Source organism: Lynx rufus, unplaced genomic scaffold (genome assembly GCF_022079265.1).
Source record: "Lynx rufus isolate CCGP_SWC_20201006 ecotype Redwood Valley unplaced genomic scaffold, mLynRuf1.p SCAF_35, whole genome shotgun sequence".
NCBI classification, from domain to species: Eukaryota; Metazoa; Chordata; class Mammalia; order Carnivora; family Felidae; genus Lynx; species Lynx rufus.
The window spans coordinates 2,991,773-3,014,191 of NW_025814851.1; the positions used below are offsets into that span (position 1 = coordinate 2,991,773).

General features: G+C 36.2%; 1 protein-coding gene across 1 annotated transcript in view; it reads left to right on the plus strand.

Annotated features, from left to right (window-relative positions):
* The window catches only part of KLF8 (KLF transcription factor 8), a 75,221-nt gene extending 62,241 nt beyond the window's left edge, over window positions 1–12,980 (plus strand). The window contains 1 exon segment of the mRNA XM_047093608.1: window positions 12,799–12,980. Within this exon segment, the coding sequence (XP_046949564.1) occupies window positions 12,799–12,980 (182 nt within the window).
* Window positions 12,981–22,419: the final 9,439 nt, after the last annotated feature.

A 22,419-nucleotide genomic window follows, 5' to 3' on the forward strand; every position in this document is an offset into this window, starting at 1 on the left:
AAGACACCTTCAGACTGAAAATGAGGGCATGAAGAAAATTTATTGTGCAAATGGGTGTCAAAAGAAGACCAAAGTATCAATACTTATATTAGACTAACTACATGTACAACAAAGACTGCAACAAGGAAAAAAAAAGGGGAATATATAGATAAAAAGAAGACAATACAACAAGAAGATATAATCATTGTAAATATTTATGCACCCAACATGAGAGCACCTGGATATATAAAATAATTAATAACAAATATAAAAAAACTAATTTAAAATAATACAATAACAGTAGGGAACTTTCTTTCTTTATTTTATTTTTTAATATGAAATTTATTGTCAAATTGGTTTCCATACAACACCCAGTGCTCATCCCAACAGGTGCCCTCCTCAATGCCCATCACCCACCCTCTCCTCCCTCCCACCCCCCATGAACCCTCAGTTTGTTCTAGTTTTTAAGAGTCTCTTATGGTTTGCTTCCTTCCCTCTCTGTAACTTTTTTCCCTTCCCCTCCCCCATGGTCTTCTGTTAAGATTCTCAGGATTCACATAAGAGTGAAAACATACATTACCTGTCTTTCTCTGTATGACTCATTTCACTTAGCATAACACTCTCCAGTTCTCTCCACGTTGCTACAAAAGGCCAGATTTCATTCTTTCTCATCGCAAAGTAGTATTCTATTGTATATATAAACCACAACTTCTTTATCCGTTCATCAATTGATGGACATTTAGACTCATCAGGGAAATACAAATCAAAATCACACTGAGACATCACCTCACGCCAGTCAGAGAGGCTAAAATGAACAAATCAGGAAACTATAGATGCTGGAGAGGATGTGGAGAAACGGGAACCCTCTTGCACTGTTGGTGGGAATGTAAACTGGTGCAACTGCTCTGGAAAACAGTGTGGAGGTTCCTCACAAAATTAAAAATAGATCTACCCTATGACCCAGCAATAGCACTGCTAGGAATTTACGCAAGGGATACAGGAGTGCTGATGCATAGGGGCACTTTTACCCTAATGTTTATGGCAGCACTTTCAACAATAGCCAAATTATGGGAATACTAGGGAACTTTAACTCCCCACTTACATAAATGGACAGAAGAACTAAACAGAAAATCAACAAACAATGGCTTTTAATGATAAACTGTACCAGATGGACTACCAGATACATTCAGAACATTCCATCCTAGAACAACAGAATACACATTCTTTTCAAGTGCATTTGGAACATTCTCCAGAATAGATCAATATTAGAACACCAAACAGACCTCAACAAATAAAAAAAATGTAAACCATACCATACAACTTTTCTGATGACAATGGTATGAAACTAGAAATCAACCATAAAAAAAACTATAGAGAGAACACAAATACATGGAGGTGAAACAACATTCTACTTAGCAATAAGTGGGTCAAACAGACAATGAAAGAATAAACTTAAAAGTACACAGAAACAAATGAAAGTGAAAACACAATGGTCCCAAAGCTTTAAGGTGCAGCAAAAGCAGTGTTAAAAGGAAAGTATATAGCAATACAGGCCTATCTCAGAAGCAAGAAAAATTTCAAACAATCCAACCTTACACCTAAAGGAGCTACTAAAAAAACAACAAAAACAAAACAAAAACAAAACAAACAAAAACAAAAACAAAGCCTAAGCTACCATAAGGAAGGAAATAATAAAGATTAGAGAAGAAATAAATTATATAGAAGCTAAAAATAAAGAAAAACAATAGAAAAGATCAATGAAATAAAGACTTGGTTCTTTTACAAGTTAATGAAAAAGATAAGCCTCTAGCCAGACTCATCAAAAAGAGAAAGGACCCAATTAAATAAAATCACAAATGAGAGAGGAAAAATATCTCAACAATCAACACCACAGAAATACAAACCATTATAAAATAATTTTATGAAAAATGATATGCTAAAAAAAACTGGACAACCTGGAAGAAATGGATGATTTCCTAAAAACATAAACTACCAAAATTGAAACAGTAAGAAATAGACAACTTGAACAGACAAATAACCAGAAAAATAGTTGAATCAGTAATCAAAGACTGCCAACAAACAAAACTCCAGGACCAGGTGGCTACACAGGAAAATTATACCAAACATTTAAGAAGAGCTAATACCTATTTTCCATAAACTATTCCAAAATTAATAGAAAAGGATAGAAAACTTCCAAATTCATTTTATGAGGAAAGCATTACCCTGTTACCCAAACCAGAAAAAGACACCAATTATAAAAAGGGAACTAAAGGAGAATACCCTTAATAAACACAGATGCAAAAATTCTTAGTAAAATACTAGCAAGCCAAATCCAACAATACATTAAAAATTATTCACCACAATCACGTGGGATTTATTCCTGGGTTACAATGCTGGCTTGATATTTGCAAATCAACCAATGTGATACACCACATTAATGAAACAAATTATAAGAACCATACCACCATTTCGATAGATGCGGAAAAAAACATTTGACAAACTACAACATCCATTCATGATAAAAACCCTCAGCAAGGTAGGATAAGAGAGAGCATATCTCAACATAATGAAGGACATCTATGAAAGACCCACAACTATTATCCTCAATACAGAAAAATCAGAGCTTTTCCTCTACAATCAGGAAAAAGACACTGCTGTCAACTAACACCACTGTTATTTAACATAATACTGGAAGTCTTAGCCACAGGAATCAGGCAACAAAAAGAAATAAAATGCATTGAAATCAGCACGGAGGAAGTAAAACTTACACTCTTTGCAGATGATATGGTAGTCTATATAGAAAACCTGAAAATCTCCACCAAAAATTGCTAGAAATGATAAATGAATTGTGTAAAGTTTTAGGATACAAAATCAATATACACAAATCTGTTGCATTTTTATCCAACAATAATGAATCAACAGAAAGAGAAATTAACAAAACGGTACATTTACAACTGCACCAAAATCAATAAGAAACATAGGAATAAATGTAACCAAAGAGATTAAAGACCCATATTCTGAAAAGTATAAATACTCATGAAAGAAATAGAAAATGACACAAATAAATGAAAAGAAATTCCATGCTCATGGATTGAAAGAACAAATATTGTTAAAAATTACACTACACAAAGAAATCTACACATTTCATAAAATTTATGTCAAAATTAAAACAGCATTTTTCAGAGTTAGAACAAAGATTCCTAAAATTTGTATGGAACCACACAAGACCCCAAATAGCCAAAGCACCCTTGAAAAAGAAAAGTTGGATGCATCACAATTCTGAACTTCAAGTTATATTAAAAAGCTTTAGTAATCAAAAAAGTATGGTAATGGCACAAAAATGGACACTTAGATGTAACAGAACAAAAGACCCAGAAATGAATGCACAACTATATGGCCAACTGATCCTCAAAGAAGTAGGAAAGAATATTAAATGGGATCAAGAATGTGTCTTCAACAAATGGTGTTGGGAAAACTGGACAGCAACATGCAAAATAATAAAAGTGGACCACTTTCTTACACCATACAAACAATAAATTCAAACTGGATTAAAGGCCTAAATGTGAGAACTGAAACCATAAAAATCCTAGAGAAGAACACAGGCAGTGACTTCTTTGATATTGGCCAATGAAATTTATTTCTAGATATCTCTCCTAACACAAGGAAACAAAAGCAAAAAATACACTGTTAGGACTATATCAAAATAAAAAGCTTCTGCACAACTAAGTAAAAAATCAATAAAAAAAGAAGGTAACCTATAGAATGGGAGAAGATATTTGCAAATGACATATCTGATAAAGGGTTAGTATCCAACATTCATAAAGAACTTATACAATTAATCACCTAAGCAAGGAATAAAATCCAATTAAAAAATGGGCAGAATACATGAATAAATATTTTTTCCAAAGAATACATACAGATGGCCACCAGACACATGAAAAGATACTCAACATCACTTATAATCAGGGAAATACAAATCAAAACCATGATGAGACATATCACCTTACACCAATCAGAATGGCTAAAATCAACAATACAAGAAACAACACGTGTTGGCTAGGATGTGGAGAAAAAGGAACACTTGTGTACTGTTGGTGGGACTGCACACTGGTGCAGCCACTCTGGAACACAATATGGAGGTTCTTCAAAAATTAAAAATAGAATTACCCTATGGCCCAGCAATTGCACTACTAGGTATCTACACAATGAATACAAAAATACTAACTGAAATTAATGCATGCACCCTGATCTTATAGCAGCATTATCTACAAGAGCCACATTATGGAAACAGCCCAAGTGTCCACTGACTACTGAATGGATAAATAATATGTAGTGTGTGTGTGTGTGTGTGTGTGTGTATGTGTGTGTGTGTGTGTGTATTCACACACATATACAATGTAATATTACTGAGTCTTAGAATGATATCTTGCCATTTGTAATGATGTGGATGGAGCTAGAAAGCATTATGCTAAGAAAAGTAAGTCAGTCAAAGAAAGGCAAATACCATAGGATTTCACTCATATGTGGAATTTAAGAAACAAAACAATCCAGCACAGGGAAAAAATGAAAAAACATACTCTTAACTGTAGAGAACAAAGTGATTGTTATGAGAAGGGAGGTGGGTGAGAGGATGTTAAATAGGTGATGGGAATTAAGGAGTGCACTTGTGATGAGCAATAGTTGTAGGGAAGTGCTGAATCACTGTATTACACTAACATTACAACTGTGTGTCAAGTAACTTGAATTTAAATAAAAACTTGAAAAACATAAATAAAATTGTATATATTTAATATATGCAATTTTGTGATATGATATATGTATACATTGTGAAATATACACCACAATCAAGTTAATTAACATATTCCTTACCTCATAGTTACTTTCTTGGTGATGGAAACACCTAAATTCTACACTCTTAGCAAACTTCAAGTATACAGTACAACATTGTTAACTACAGTCAAATGGTTTTCCATTAGATCTCCAGGACTTATGTATCCTGCAAAACTAACACTTTGTACCACTTATCAACATCTCACCATACACCCCACCAGCCACTAGCAATCACCATACTTTTTTAAATATATATTTTATTTTATTTTAAATTGCAGTATAGTTAATATTCCATGTTATATTGGTTTCAAGTGTACAAAATAGTGATTCAACAACAATATACATCACACAAGCCTAATCACAACAGGTGCACTCCTTAATTCCCATTACACCTTTTACTCACACAAACCCACCTCCCCTCTGGTAACCATCATTTTGTTCTCTGTAGTTAAGAGTTTGTTTCTTGGCTTGCCTCTCTCTTTCTCCTTTTGCCCTTTACTTTCTTAAATTCCACATATGAATGAAATCATATAGTATGTGTCTTTCTCTGGCTTATTTCACAACAGATGTATATGTTGTTATATATTTATTGCTGGTTATTGGGGTGCTCAAGTGTTATATTTCTTCCTGTTTTAGTTTTGGTAGTTTATATGTCTCTAGAAGTTTATTCACCCCTTCCAACTTGTCCAATTTGTTGGCATGTAGTTTTTCATAATATTGTCTTATAATGGTTTGTATTTCTGTGGTGTTGGTTATTATTTCTCTTCTCTCATTTGTGATTTTATTTATATGTGTCCTTTGCATTTTCTTCTTGATAACTCTGTCTAGGAGTTTGTCAATTTTATTAATTTTTTCAAAGAACCACATCCTCATTTTATTTATCTCCTTTTTTTCTATATCGTTTATTTCTGCTCTAATTTTTATTATTTCATTCCTTCTACTGGCTTTGGGCTTTGTTCTTTTTCTAGCTTTTTTTAGGTATAAGGTTAGATTGTTTACTTGAGATTTTTCTTCTTGGAGTAACCCTGTATTGCTATATATTTCCCTCTTAGGACCACTTTTGCTGCATCTCAGTATTTGGAGCATTGTGTTGTCATTTTCATGTGTTTCCCTGTCTGTTTTTTTTATTCTTCTTTTATTTTCCGGCTGACCCATTCATTGTTTAGTAGTATGTTGTGTAACCTTTTGTATTTTTTCTCTTTCCAGATTTTGTTGTAATGTACTTCTAGTTTCATAAGAGTTGTAGTCAAAAAAATGGTCCGTGGTATTATTTCAATCTTCTGTATTTGTTGAGGCTTATTGTGTGACCTAATGTATAATCTGTTCTGCATAATGTTCCCTGTGCACTTAAAAAGATTGTGTATTCTACTGTTTTAAGAAGGAATGTTCTGAATATATCTGTTAAGTCCATCTGGTCCAGTGTGTCATTCAAAACCATTGATTCTTTGTCGATTTTCTGTTTATTTGATCTGTCCATTGATGTAAGTGGGGTGTTAAAAATTATTATATTATTGTCAATAAGTTCCTTTATGTTTATCATTAATTGTTTTATATATTTGGGTGATACCATATCAAGTACATAAATATTTCCAATTGTATATCTTCTTGCTTGATTTCCTCTTTATGATTATATAGTGCCATTATTTGTCTCATGTTAGTATTTGTTTTAAATTGTAGTTTGTCTGATGTAAGTATTACTACTCTTTCTTTTGACACCCATTTGTATGAAAAATGCCTCTCCTTCCCCTCACTTTCAATCTTTAGGTGTCTTAAGGTCTACAATGAATCTCTTTATATATATATATATATATATATATATATATATATATGAAATTTATTGACAAATTGGTTTCCATACAACACCCAGTGCTCATCCCAAAACGTGCCCTCCTCAATACCCATCACCCACCCTCCCCTCCCTCCCACCCCCCATCAACCCTCAGTTTGTTCTCAGTTTTTAACAGTCTCTTATGCTTTGGCTCTCTCCCACTCTAACCTCTTTTTTTTTTTTCTCCTTCCCCTCCCCCATGGGTTCCTGTTAAGTTTCTCAGGATCCACATAAGAGTGAAACCATATGGTATCTGTCTTTCTCTGTATGGCTTATTTCACTTAGCATTACACTCTCCAGTTCCATCCACGTTGCTACAAAAGGCCATATTTCATTTTTTCTCATTGCCACGTAGTATTCCATTGTGTATATATACCACAATTTCTTTATCCATTCATCAGTTGATGGACATTTAGGCTCTTTCCATAATTTGGCTATTGTTGAGAGTGCTGCTATGAACATTGGGGTACAAGTGCCCCTATGCATCAGTACTCCTGTATCCCTTGGATAAATTCCTAGCAGTGCTATTGCTGGGTCATAGGGTAGGTCTATTTTTAATTTTCTGAGGAACCTCCACACTGCTTTCCAGAGTGGCTACAATGAATCTCTTGTAGGAAGCATAGAGATGGGTCTTTTTAACATTTATTCTGACATCCTATGTCTTTTGATGGAGCATTTATTCCATTTACATTCAAATCAATTACTGATAGATATGGATTTAGTATCATTTTGTTACATCTTTTGATATTGTTTCTGAAAATTTTCTTTTTCTAATCCTTTCTGGTCTTTGTCACTTTTGGTCTCTCCTTTTCACTCAAAAAGTTCCCTTTAATATTTCCTGCATGGATGGTTTTGTGGTCATGAACTCCTTTAGTTTTTATTTTTCAGGGAAACTATTTATCTCTCCTCCTATTCTGAATGATAACCTTGCTAAATCAGGCATTCGGCTCCAGATTTTTTCCCATTCAGCACTTTGAATATACCATGCCATTCACTTCTACCTTGCTCCTGTTTTTGTTGAGAAATCTCCAGATAGCCTTATGTGTCTTTCTTTTATGTTAAGGAATTATTTTGTCTTCCTACTTTTAAGATTTTTCTTTATCACATTTTGCAAATTTAATTACAAAATGTCTTGTTAATGACCTGCTTTTGTTGATTTTGATGGGAGTTATCTGCCTCCTGTATCTGGTTGTCTGTTTCCTTCCCCAGAGTAGGGAAGTTTTCAGCTATTAATTTCTTCAAATAAATTTTGTGCCCCCCCTTTTTTTCTGTGCTTCATCTTGGACTTTTATAATAGGGATGTTATTATGTGCGATGGAGTCTCTGAATTCCCTAAATCTGTTCCCATGATTCATAATTCTTCCTTCTCTCTTTTGGTTAGCTTAATTGCTTTCCATTACTTTGTCTTCTAGGTCTCTAATTCACTCCTCTGCTTCTTCCAGCCTGCTCTCCCTTGCATCATGGGTATTTCTAATCCTGTTTATTGCACTTTTCATCTCTGATTGATTCTTTTTTAAGTCTTTTATCTTTATAGTAATGGTCTCACTGATGTCTTGTATACTTTTCGCAAGCTCAGTGTGTATCCTTATGATTAGTGCTGTTAATTCTCCATCGGGCATGTTACTTATATCTGTTTCCCTTATATCTTTCCCCATGGCCTCTTCTTGTTCCTTCATTTGGGATAAATTCCTCCATCTTTGCATTTTGTTTAAGTCTCTGCCTTATTCTTTGTATTAGAAAAGCCACTTATGTCTCCTGTTTCTGAAAATAATGGCCTCAGGAAGAGGTCATGTAGTGCTCAGGGACTGGTACTTCAAGGAGTGTCTCTGGCGTTTGCTGCATGCACTCTGCTATTGTGTCTTGGCTGCTTTATCCTTCAGGCCAGTGGTCTTCACAGACTTTTCTTGCCTACTGTGGGAAGTGTTTGGTCCTTGGCCTGAATGTGGTGAGTTTTAACTTGTTATGCTCTGGTGTGCTTATGAAATGAGACCTGTCACCATCTCCTCAGAAATGGGGCCATGCAGACCTCTCTGGTCAGAAATGTGTTGTGGGCAGCTGTTTGTGCTGGTCTTAGGGAGAAGTCTGTTGCACTCGGTTCAGGTAAGCATGACTGAGAAGGGCTGTCCCACTAGAGTGCAGGGGTGTGGGGCCTGGTGTATGCAAATTAGGCAGCCAGTGTCAGCACTGAACTGTTTCCAGCAGGTGGCTCTGTTTATGCTGAGGGGAATAGGAGGGTAATGGCACCAGCCAGCTCCCTTTTTCCCAGAGAGATGTCTCTGGGAAAGGTGCCACTCAGGGACATACTCAGAAGAGTGAATTGTCTTCACTTCATGTGCCTGAGGCACTCTTCAGATTGCTGTTTCCATACTGTCTCCCACTGGGTTATTATTTGCCTGCTTACTCTCTTGGAGCTGTGAAGTGCCTTCTGGGCTCTATCCCATCCAAGTTTGCTATCCTTTAAAACTACAAGTTTTAAGCTCTATTGATTGCAAGAACTCAGGAATTTCAGCCCCCCCTCCCCCGCTTTACCAAGACAGTGGCTTTGGGAAGCACTCATTCTTGTGCATTCCCTTGTGAGCTCCTCTGGTTGTGTTCATGGGACAAGGTGAGCTTAGGGTCCTCCTACTCCATCGTCATCTTTTCCCCAACTTATTAGTGGTTTTTGATATATAGTTGCCATTAGGTTTGTGTATAGCCTCTTCTGCATATAGTGGTCTATATTAAGTTGATTGTCATTTAAATTTGAACCCATTTTTCATTCCTCCCCTCCCCATGTTTTGGGTAAATGTTTTTATATTTTACATCCTTTTATTTTGTGAGTTTGTTGACCCATTTTTTACAAAAATATTCATTTTTATTGTTTTTGTGTTTCCTACCTTCAGACTGTCACTTTTGATCTTTTTTTTTCCACTCAAAGAATCCCCTTTAATATTTATTGCAGGGCTGGTTTAGTGCTCAGGAACTTCTTTAGTATTTGCCTGAAAAACTCTTTATCTCTCCTTCTATTCTGAATGATAGCTTTGCTGGACAGAGTGTTCTTGGCTGCGTATTTTTTTCCATTCAGCAGTTTGAATATATCATGCCACTCCCTTCTGACTTGCAAAGTTTCTGTTAAAAAAATCTTCTGCCTTATAGGTTCCCCTTGTCACTTATTGTCTTCTTTTGTCTTGCTGCCTTAAAAATGTTTCTTTATAACTTATTTTTGCCAACTTAATTACTACATGTCTTGGTTTGGGTCTGCCTTTGTTGATTTTGATGGCAGTTCTCTGTGCTTCCCTGATCTGGATACCTGTTTCCTTCCCCAGGTTAGTGAAATTTTCAGCTACTATTTCCTCAAATAAATTTTCTGTCCATTCTCTCTCTCTCTGATTTTTCTGGGACTCCTATTATATGAAGGTTATTATGTCTGATGTAGTTACTGATTTCCCTAACTCTTATTTTGCATAATTCTTTTTTCTTTCTTCTGTTCATCTTGATTAGAGTAATGGTACTGTATATTCTAGTTCACTAATATGTTCCTTTCCTTTTTCCAGCTTGCTGTTAATTCCATCAAGTGTGTTTGTCATTTTGTGTATTGGCCCTTTTATCTCTGTTATGGTATTCCTCATTTCAATGTTAAGGGTCTCACTCATGTCTTCCACTCTTTTCTCAAACCCATTGGGTTTCCTTATGATCATTACTTTAGATGATCTTTCAGGCATGTTACTTATATTGGTTTCGCTTAGGTCTCTGGCTGTGTCCTCATCCTTTTCTTTCATTTGGAATAAATTTATCTTTCTTTTCATTTTGTCTAAGTCTCTTTGTCTGTTTCCGTGTGTTAAGAAAGTTATGCCACCTGTTCTTGAGGGTAATGGCTTTATGAAGAAGTCCTGTAGTGCCCTGTTCTGTGGTGGCTCCGGTTCCCCAAGTGCTCACACTTCCCAAAGTGTCTCCATTGTGTGCTGTTTGTGTTCTGCTGTTTTGTCCTGACGACTTTATCCCTCAGGCCAGTCATTTGTAGAGGCTATCTTGTCTACTGTGGTGTTATGGGAAGTGTTTGGTCCATGACCTAAATGTGGTGCTTTTTAACTAGTTGTGCTTTGGTCTGTTTGTGAAATGAGACCTTTTGCTACTGCTGCTGAAACTGAGTCTCTACAAAACTCCCAAGTTGGGAGACACAATTTGAGCAGAGTTTTGAGGCAGTCTTCCGGGGGAGGGCAGCCACTGTTCTGGGACTGAGGCAAGCTAGACTTGGAGTAGTGGTTCCACCAGAACATGGGGTGGGGAGACTTGGTACAAGCAGGTGAGGTAGAGAGTACAGACAATGTGCTGGTTTCCACAGGTTGCCCTGTGCTTATGCTAAAGGACAAGGGAGGGAAATGGCACCAGCCAGTTCCTTTGTTCCTAGAAGGGTCTCTCCATAAACACTGCCTGTCTTGGATATGCTCTGAGATGAGTAAATAACCTCCCCACTCTGTGCCCCTGACACTCCTCTGTTAGAAGTTTCCATGCTGTATGTCCATTGTTGTGTGTGTGTGTGTGTGTGTGTGTGTGTGTGTGTTTCTTTATTTGCCTGCCTTCTCTCCAGAAGCCGCTATGTCCTCCAGGCTCTAACCCATCCAAGCCCACTGACCTTTAAAACTCTAGGCTTTAAGCCCTGCTCATTGTGAGAACTCATGAAATTCAGTCCCTCTTTCTTTCTAAGCAATTGATATGGGGATTTTTTTCCCCTGTGTGCTCCACTTTCTGTTAGTCTGACTCTTGCCCTTCTCCGTAACTGTGGCTCCCTCTCCACCACAGCGGCCACAATATGTTTCTCTCCCAAACTCTCTTTTCACTTCCTACCTTCTTCAATGTGGTGTCTTCTCTATCATTAGTTGTGGAGTTTGTTCTGCCAGTCTTCAGGCCGATTTCTCAGGTATTTAGGATGATTTGGTAGTTATCAAGTTACATTCATGGGACAAGGTGGGCCTAGGGTCCTCCTACTCTATCACCATCTTCCAACCACCAATCTCCCTGTGCCTATATAAAAATTTTTATTATAAGATACATCATGATTTTAAAAACATTCAAACAATACAGAAATATGGGGAAAAAAGGAAAAGTCACTTTTCTACTATTCTCATCCTTATTTTCTATATATCCACTCACTGTTAATCATTTCTCATAATTTACACTTAAGTGTATTGGTACTGCCTTTATTCTGAGTATATACATATGTGGTGTGTGATCCATACACCATAATGGGGGTCATACGGTGTTAATGTTTTTTATATTACTTTTTAAAATATTTAAGTTTATTTATTTATTTGGAAAGAGACAGAGAGAGCAGGGGAGGGGAAAAGAGAAAGGTAGAGAGAGAATTCCAAGCAGTCTCTGTGCTGTCAGCACAGAATCTGTGCTGAACTCATGAACCTGGGGTCAAACTCACAAACTGTGAGATGATGATCTGAGCCAAAACCAAGAATCAGATACTTCACCTACTGAGCCACCTTGTTGCCCCTTTCATTTAGCTTTCTATATGGAGCATACATATCCCATATACAATCCAGATGCAACATAAGGATACTAAGCATGGAGCTATTTCAAAAAGTTTGATGAGCTTCTTCCAACGCCATTCCATGCCCTTGAGTTTCTGACCTTACACAGAAGGCCTGTAGCCTTAGCTGAGGGCCTATTCTAGTGAATCACATTGTGTCTGTGTATATGGCTTTATTTTTGAATATATGTTAGGATATATTAGAAGAGAGGATATAGTTACTATAATGTGGTATGGTAGAAAGCGTCAGAGACCTGGGTTTGCATCCACTTTTTATTGTTCACTGTGATAAAAAAAAAAAAAAAAGATGTCTCAAACATCCCGTGAGGTATTTTTATCCCCCTTTAAAGCTGAAGTAACAGAGATTGAACCAGGGAGAAGTGACTTATTTAAAGTCACACATCTAATACATAGTAGAGCCAGAATTCAAGCAAAGGCCTGTTTCAGGCAGAACCTGTGTGGTTTCTACTCTACCATTTTTGGCTCTTCTTTAGTACATCTGTAAGGATAGAGAAAATTTCTTCAAAGTGATTGCCACAAATTTTGACCAAAGCCTTGATAAAAGATTAAGTACTCTGTTCTCTTTCCAGTATCCAAATATCTCTTCTCTGACTCCCTTTGTTTTGTCATATCCCCCTTTTAGGAGAGAAGCCTTATAAATGTACCTGGGATGGCTGTTCCTGGAAATTTGCTCGTTCAGATGAGCTCACCCGCCATTTTCGCAAGCACACAGGCATCAAGCCCTTCCAGTGCACAGACTGCAACCGTAGCTTCTCTCGCTCTGACCACCTATCCCTGCACCGCAGGCGCCATGACACAATGTGAGCAGCATAGACTACACCAGAAGAGCTGTGCTGGTCTTGTGTGTGTGTGTGTGTGTGTACGCATGCACACCGAGATCATAACCATCTTTTCCTCTTTGACTTCAGCTTGCCTCAGGGATGGGGTAGGCGCAGCTCACTGAGCCAGGTTGATGAGACTGTAGGAAAAAATAGATGGTCTCCCATGGGGGCTCCTCATATTCTACTTTCACTTCTCCACTGTCCAGTCTCCAATTTTTTCAGCTTTGCATGGATTGAATTCCAGTGTGGCACCCATGGCTTCCCCCCATTTCTCCACCATACCCTTGCTCTGACATAAGACATTTCCCTACAAAAACAAAACAGGAAATCAAACTCAAGGCTGTGAACAATCATGCACTGCTTTTTATTCCAATTTGTCTCTTATTTTCTAGAATTCTTATCCTTTCTTTCTTTTTTTTTTTGAATCAGCATTTAAGAGTGGTTGGTAATGTCTTAAAATGACATTTTGTAAATTTCCTAAATATAAAAAGGCATAATAATTTAGTTGATTGTTAAGATTTACAGGGATTTGGGTCCTGAGTATAGGGCACATCCTCAGTGAATAAGATGAGTCCCTTGCCAAACTGAAAGATTTTGTAAATCCAATCCTATATGTTATTACAGTTTGGTTTTCAGAAAGTGCTGATGCTTCTTCACAAGTCTATCAGAAGGAATGAAATGATCTTCTCCTACTTGTCCTCTTTTTCTTCGTCTTTCTTCAGGATAAAGATTTGGCTGCACAGTTATCTTCTCCGTTAGGTTAAATTTGAAAAAGCTTTCAAAGCACACACTGACATGCCAGTAGGGAGAAAAGTGTTCCAGGAAAATATGTTGGGCAGCAACAGGAACAAACAAAACCAGTATCATTCTGAAAACAAATAGAGGGGGACTTTCATTTGGATTTCAGAAGCTCTTAATCACAAACCTCATTCAAATGGCAGCCTGTTGAGGCAGTGTCTTGAGGGGCTGTTTATTCTTTTGTTTATGTAAAGCAACTGTTTTGAGCATATTGCATGGTGAGAAATCACACACTGGGGTTATTTTATACAGAAGTGAGGGGTTAGAAGAAAAAAAATGTGCTCATTCTGTGGCATTATTAGCATGAATTCTTATATTTCAAATGGAATTTAAAAGGATTTTAGAGAAAACTGACACAAAAAACCATCTGATGTTCTGCAACTGCTATAAACCGCTAGCCATTTCTTTACCATTAAGGCAGGTTACATATTATACGCATCTGATTACCCAATTGGACTTTTAAGTAATAGTCTCTGGGACATCAAACCCTCTGTTCTAGGCTGTGGACTTCAGATCTACCTCCAAATGGCATATTTTCTCTACCTGGGGGCAGGGAGGGCTTTGCATCACTTAGTTTTAAATTCAGCCTCTCTTCTAAAGGTTGTCTTCATATTGAACCCCTTTTCCGTGGCAGATATTCAATCAGTCCCTGTGTGAATACTTTAGGTTACTACTTCCAAAGACCATCCATTCCAACTAAATCAAGAAATTCTAGTACCAAGAATGGATCTTATTAACCACTTAGTACTATCTATCATTTATATTTTAAAGATGAAACAAATATGGGCCAGATCCTTTCCCCATATTTTTTATTGAAGTGTTATAGATCTGTGCACCCATTCTCCCAGGGATCACATTCTAAAACCAAAATAAAGAAAAATTTTACATAATTGGTTGCAGTATTTCTCCAATTTTATATGCTATGCTTCAGAAAACTAGACCACTCACAGTATTATTTACAGTTGATTAAATATTAAGTAAAATGTGTTTGTGGTCATTGGTATATAACATTAGACACACAATTTTTCTATTCAAACACTGTCTATAATATTTCATATTTGATTTACCTCATTTTCACTTACAGTGTCTTTCCAGACTATAAACTGTCATAAATTCAAAGACTGTATGTTTCTCAAAATGACATATGAATTTTTAATATTATTGTTATTTTGATATAGGCTTTCCCCTGACTTTGGGTGTTCAAGTTACACACTGTAAACTAATTGATGAAGCATTAGGAGATATCTAGGGCCAGTCTGTTAAAGGGAAATTCTACGTAGCTATAAGACAGATGGTTAAAGGTGAATTACCATCACACATAAGTTTAAGCATTTAATTGGGTAGTTGATGTGGCATTTCATAGTAAAGAGCTTAGCCATTTTCTCCAGAACTTTGATCCTGAGTCTCCTTTTCTAGAGTACATACATAAATGACTTGTGCCCCTTGGACCTCAGGATCTTTTGCACTGAGCATATAATCTTATAAATAAAGGCTATCAATCATACTGTTGTACTAAGATGATCAAATTAAGTTTCTAAATACTGGTATCTCTGACATCCTTAAGTCTAACCCTTTACTCATTTTTTTCCCCTTCAAAGTAATGTGGGACTTTGTTAATGCTTTATTGTTACAAAACATTTCAAACCCTATTCTCATTGCCCTGTCCCCTCCAAATAATGGTTAAAAAAATCCTTCCAGTTATTTACATATATTGTAATAAATATGTCTAAATGCATTTAGAGTGTTTCATAGAGATCCAAATACAGTACACTACAGTAGTACACCAAAACTACATATAATTTTGCTAAATAAACAGTGAGATGGAAAGGAACTATTTTAGCTGACATTTGGAATTAATTGAATTTACTGTGCTCATGCCAGCAAAGCACCATTAAGTGGACATTTCCCATGACATGAAAAATGGCCTTGTTTGATAAGGTTGGATAATATTCTGGGATTCGTTGCCATGGAATTCTTCCATCTGTAGATGATTGGTAGTTGAACATAGGTATCAATAATTATGATTGGAGAATTCAGGGAAAACTATGAGGAATTGAACTGGTTGGGTAGGTTAGGTGGATTGAATTATGGTAACACAAAATGTTTCTGAGAGTAAGATCTTTTTTTTAAGAGTAAGATATTTTTAAATAAACTTTTTTAAATTTAACCTTTTAATATTTATTTTTGAAAGAGAACACGAGTGGGGGTGGGCAGATAGAGAGGGAGACACAGAATCTGAAGCTGGCTGCAGGCTCTGAGCTGTCCGCACAGAGTCCAACATGGGGCTCGAACTCACAAACTATGAGATCATAACCTGAGCCAAAGTCAGATGCTTAACCGAGGCATGCAGGGACCCCCTTTTTACTTTAGAACTGTTTTAGATTTACAGAAAATTGTGAAGATAGTACAGAGAGCTTACCTATAAACAGTATCCAGTTTTCCCTTTTATTAATATCTTTTATTAATTCATTAGTAAGGTATATTTGTTACAGCTAATGAAGTAATATGATACATTATTATTATTATTTTTTTAAATATTTTTTTTCAACGTTTATTTATTTTTGGGACAGAGAGAGACAGAGCATGAACGGGGGAGGGGCAGAGAGAGAGGGAGACACAGAATCGGAAACAGGCTCCAGGCTCTGAGCCATCAGCCCAGAGCCTGACGCGGGGCTCGAACTCACGGATCGCGAGATCGTGACCTGGCTGAAGTCGGACGCTTAACCGACTGCGCCACCCAGGCGCCCCTGTTATTATTAACTAAAGTTCAAACTTTATTCAGATTTTCTCAGTTTTTACCTAATATTCTTTTTTTAAGCATCCTATTCAGGATACCACATTACATTTAATAGTTATGCCTCCTTATGCTTCTCTTGGTTGTGACAATTTCTCAGACTTTCCTTGTTTCCTATGACATTGACAGTTTTGAGGAGTATGTCCCAAATTGTCTGATGTTTTCTTCATGATGAAACTGAGGTTATGGTTTGAAGAAGGAAGATCATAGAGGTGAACTACCATTTGTATCACATTATATTAACATGGCTTATACTCTGGATGTTAACCTTGATCATCTGGCTGAGATTGTGTTTGTTAGATTTCTCCTCTGTACCCTTCCTTTCCCTGTCTCCACGCTGTACTTTCTGGAAGGAAGTCACTATGTGAAGCCCACACTTAAGCAGTGGTAAATTATGCACCACATCCTAGAGGGTCTCTAGATAAATTATTTTAATTCTTTGCATGAGAGATTTGTCTTTTCTCTCTCATTTATTTATTTATTAAATCATTTACTTGTATCAGTAGGGGTTCATGGATATTTATTTTGTACCTTGAGTTATAATCCAATACAACTTTATTTTGTTTCTCAAATTGCTCCAGCTTTGCCCACTGGGCACTCTTGGGTTGACTTCCAAGTACTTTTGACATGCCCTCATCACATTTTTATTAGCACATTCTTATTTTCTGGTACTACAAAATTCTCCAGTCTAATCATATATATTTTTCCCTCTCTTACAATCATTTTTTTAAAGTGTACTGGTTCCTTTTACTGGAGAATTATCTTAGAAACCAAGACCTGGATATTTGATATGCTTGTTGCTACTGGGCATTGTTGATTCTAGGTGATCTCAGCTGACAGAGCAGGAAATATGTGTGTGTACGCTAACCCACGTATATACATATCTAGAAATATGTCTATATGTAATCATCCATATCTTTATTAATGTGAGTTTATACTGATGTCTGCAATTCATTACCACATGGTTCATTGTAAACCTTTACCTTTGTTTATATATAACCTCCCATTCCAACACTGAGAATCCTACTCCCACACTCTGTCATCTATTTACTTAATTGTTCAATCACAGTCTACACGTATAGTGGCATCTCAATTGTTAACCTGTACACCTGTAAGAAACAACTAGAGCACAGTGCTTAGGTATATAATAGTAATATATTTAGAACCCCAACAGCTCTTTGAAACAAAGTGATCTGCAAAATTCAGGAATTAAGGATTTCTGTGATCTGAGTTCCAGGAATATGGGGTCTATCTCTTCCAAAAAAAACTTTTCTCAAGGACCAAAACATTGGGAATTGACCTAACCTTGAATAAGTCAAGATAAATTATTGACTCTTCAGTATGTTAATACTTATATAGAGAGGTGGACACAGAATAAAGTAGGTGAGCCCAATTGAACTATTGAGCATTATTTTTCTCACTGGTAAATATGTCTCTCTGAAAATAGGGGTGCTACCCTAAATTATCTCTCTTCATATTTTCCTGTCCCTCACTTGGTAAAAGTTAGGCAAGTCACAACAACTCTCTGTGACTCAGTCAACCCATCTACAAAGTGGAGATCCAAAAATCTACCTCACAGAAATGTTGTGAGGATTCTCATTAAGAGATGTTGGCAAAAATAAGAGATATTTAAATTAACAACAAAGTATTATGATCATCACTATGATAATAACTATAGTACCCAAAATTTACCCTAGAAAAGGGAAAGACTTAGACTGCCTGTGTCATAAAGAACTAAATTTGAATCAATAAGAAAGATAATTGAAGAGTGGTCCCTGGAAGTAATATTATTTCTTCTCTTTCTTCCCCTTACATTCACTTTATTACTACCTGTAGGATTCTCATCTGTTTCCGGACTTGAAGCACATAAAGACCCAAATGAATAAGTAGGCAAAACCCATTGCTTCAAAAGCTGAATTCTTCCCTTATTCTCACTTTAAACCACATTATATGTAACCCTGTTAGAATCACAAAGGCAATTTCCCAGAGCCTTTCAGACTTTGGCCAGTTCAACTTCACCAGTTACATTTTTCTTTTTCCCTACTTACTGTCCTCTAAATAGTATAGATAAGGAAGGATGTGAGGTGAGGTGGTTGGGGAGAGAGTGGGATGGAATAGGATACAATTTATGCCAGTGACAGGATATTTCTTTGATTCCCAAACACTAGATTTACTGTCAATTTCCTTTTTTTCTGGTGGTGGTCAAGGGCAGAGGGAAAGAGGATATTTTGTTAACTGTTAAGAAACTCTCCTTCCCTTCCAGTAGATATTTCCCAGGATCAGTACAAGTAGCTGTGTTGGCCATTACATTATAACTATGTTGTATAGAGTGCCATTTTAATTGTATTGTTGAATAATAATAAGAAGAAAATTCCTAATAAGTGTCCATTCTTGTTTTTTGACATGAGGTCACAGCAGGAAAGGAATTTCAGAAACTGAGTCCTTTTTTGTGAGTTGAGAAAAGGAGCCTGCAGTGAAGGGATTGCTTAAATTTTATGTCATCATTTAAAGAGATTATAAAACAGTATATTAAGCTTTAGCCTCTATTACTCTTATGTTTGTGCCTCCTTCTTTTAGTGTTTTAGAGCAATACTTGATTTTTCCTCTATTTTATGTTAGTTCTTGCTCCAGAGATATGGTTTCAAGGCTACGATCATGAGGAATCTCTCACATACAACTCCGTTATGCACCTGGGGATAATCAAAAATTACTTAAGTTAGCATAGCCACTCAGAGTATTCTCTTCCTAGCCCAATGGGGTTCTCATTCTGTTGCAGCCAGGCAGGGTGTATGCTTGGGTACTAAGCAATCTTGTTTGATTGTTGTATTTTTTTTATTAATAAAAATATATTAAACTCCAGAAACCATGGTTAATATCTTGACTTTTCCTCCATTTTATGTTTCCTCAACATGGCATGTAGTAGATTATTATCTTTCCATTAGCTGGGTAAAGTTGTGGGGAAGACACATTACAGTAACATGGTGCAGGAAAGGAAGCTGGGCTATATAAATACAATAATTTCTCTGTTTCAGCACATAACTTCTCTGTTTCCCCATGTTCGGGAGCATATTCACCTATGTCTCTGAATGAGGTTCCATGAAGACTGTGTGTTCCTTTTATATATTTCCTAAAGTGAAACTCACAAGACTTTATGAGATACTCAGTAGGCTAAGTTTTCCTGCTCATCCCTGTTGTCCTCAAAATTTTATTTTATTCTATGAATACTGGAGAAGAAGGTATTGGGACATCGTTAGCTACCTTAGTACAAATACCAGTCCTGGGTGGGGATGTAGGAAACTGCTGTGACTAAAGACTGTTCTTTTACACAACCTAAAACAGCAGAACACACATCCTTTTCAAGTGTACACAAAGGATTCTCCAGAGTAGATCACATATTTTTCCATGAAACAAGCTTCAACAGAATTAGAATAGAAGTCATACCATGCATCTTTTCTGACCACAATGCTATAAAACTAGAAGTCAACCACAAGAAAAAAATCTGGAAAGAGCACACTTAAATGGAGGTTTAACAACATTCTGCTAAACAGTGAAGGGGTAACCAAGAAATAAAAGAAGAAACTAAAAACACATGGAAACAAATGAAAATGAAAACACAACTGTCCAAGAACACTGGGATGCAGCAAAAGTGATTCTAAGACACAAGTACATAGCAATACAGGCCTACATCAAAAGGCAAGAAAAATCACAAATAAACAACCTAACTGTACACCTAAAGAAGTTAGAAAAAGAACACAAACAAAACATAAAGCCAGCAGAAGGAAGGAAATAATAAAAGGGCAGAAATAAATGACAAAGAAACTAAAAGAATAGATCAATTAGACCAGGAGTTGGTTCTTTGAAAAACTCAAAACAATTAATAAGCCTCTAACCAAACTTATCAAGAAAAAAGGAGAGAGGACTCATGAATAAAATCACAAAAGAGAGGAAAAATAAACACTACCACAGAAATACAAACAATCATAGGAGAATTTTATGAAAAATCATATGACAACAAATTGGATAACCTAGAAGAAATGTATAAATTCCTAGGAACATATAAACTACCAAAACAAACAGGATGAAAGAGAAAATTTGAATATACTGATAAACAGCAAAGAAATTGAATTGGTAATCAAAAAATTCACAAGAAACAAAAATCTAGAACCAAGTGGACTCACTGGGAAATTCTACCAAACATTTAAAGAACAGATAGATAATACCTATTTTTTCTCAAATTATTCCAATAAATAGAAAAGTAAAGAAAATTTCCAAATTGATCCTATGAGGCCAGCATTACCCTGATACCAAATCCAGATAAAGACACCACCAAAAATGAACTAGAGGCCAATATCTCTGATGAACATAGATGCAAAAATCCTCAACAAAATAATGCAAACCAAATCCAACATTCTTTTTAAATTTATTCACCTTTTCCAAGTGGTATTTATTCTTGAGTTTCAAGTGTGGTTCAATATTCACAAATGAATCAATTGACATAATACATCACATCAATAAGAAAAGGGATATGAACCATATGATCTGTTAAATAGATGCAGAAAAAATCCTTTCACAAAGTACAACATAGAATTATGAAGAAAACGCTCAAAAAGGTGGTTTAGAGGAAGCATACCTCAACATACTAAAGACCATCTAAAAACCACCCAAATGTAACATCATCTTTAGTGGAGAAAAACCGGGGCTTTTCCCCTAAGGCCAGGACCAAGACAAGGATGTCAATTCTCACCAATTTTATTCAAAATAGTACTGGAAGTCCTAGGCACAACAATCAGGCAACAACAAGAAATAAAAAGCATCCAGATCGGTAAGGAAGAAGTAAATCTCAGTATTCGTGAATGATTTTTTTCTTCCAAATTTTAATTTAAATTACAGGTAGTTAACATATAGTCTAATGTTGGTTTCCAGAGTAAATCTAGTGATTCTTCACTTACATATAACACCCTGTGCTCATCATAACAAGTGTCCTCCTTAGTACTCATTGCCTATTTAGCTCACCCTCCTGCCCACCTATCCTCCAACAACCCTCAGTTCTCTATTGTTAAGCATCTCTTATGGTTTACTTCCCTCTTTCTGTCTTTTTTCCCCTTCCCATTTGTTCATGTTTTGTTTCCTAAATTCCACATATGAGTGAAATCATAAGGTATTTGTCTTTCTCTGCCTGACTTATTTCCCTTAGCATAATACACTCTAATTCCATCCACATCATTGTAAATAGTGAGATTTCATTCTTTTTTGATGGCTAATATTCCATTGTATATATGTATCACTTCTTTTTATTTTATTTCATTTTATTATTTTATTTCATTTCATTATTTATTTACTTTTATTTTACTTATTACTTTACTTTATTTAATTTTAGAAAGAGAGAGCCCAGGCTCAATCCCACGAACCTGGGATCATGACTTGAGCCAATTTCAAGAGTTGGACATTCAACTGACTGAGTCACTCAGGCACCCCAATATAACACATCTTTTTATCCACTCATCAGTCGAAGGACATTTGGGCTTTTTCCATAATTTGGCGATTGTTGATATTGCTGCTATAAACATTAGGGTGAATGTGACACTATGAATCAGTATTTTTATATCCTTTGGAGAAATAACTAGTAGTACAACTGCTGGGTAATAGGATAGTTCTATCTTTAACATTCTGAGGAATCTCCACACTGTTTTCCAGAGTGGCTGCATCACTTTGCATTTCCACCAACAGTGTAAGAGGGGTCCCCTTTCTCCACATGTTCAACAACATCTATTGTTTCCTAAGTTGTTAATTTCAGTGATTCTGGCAGGTGTGAGGTGTCCTTCTGACAGGA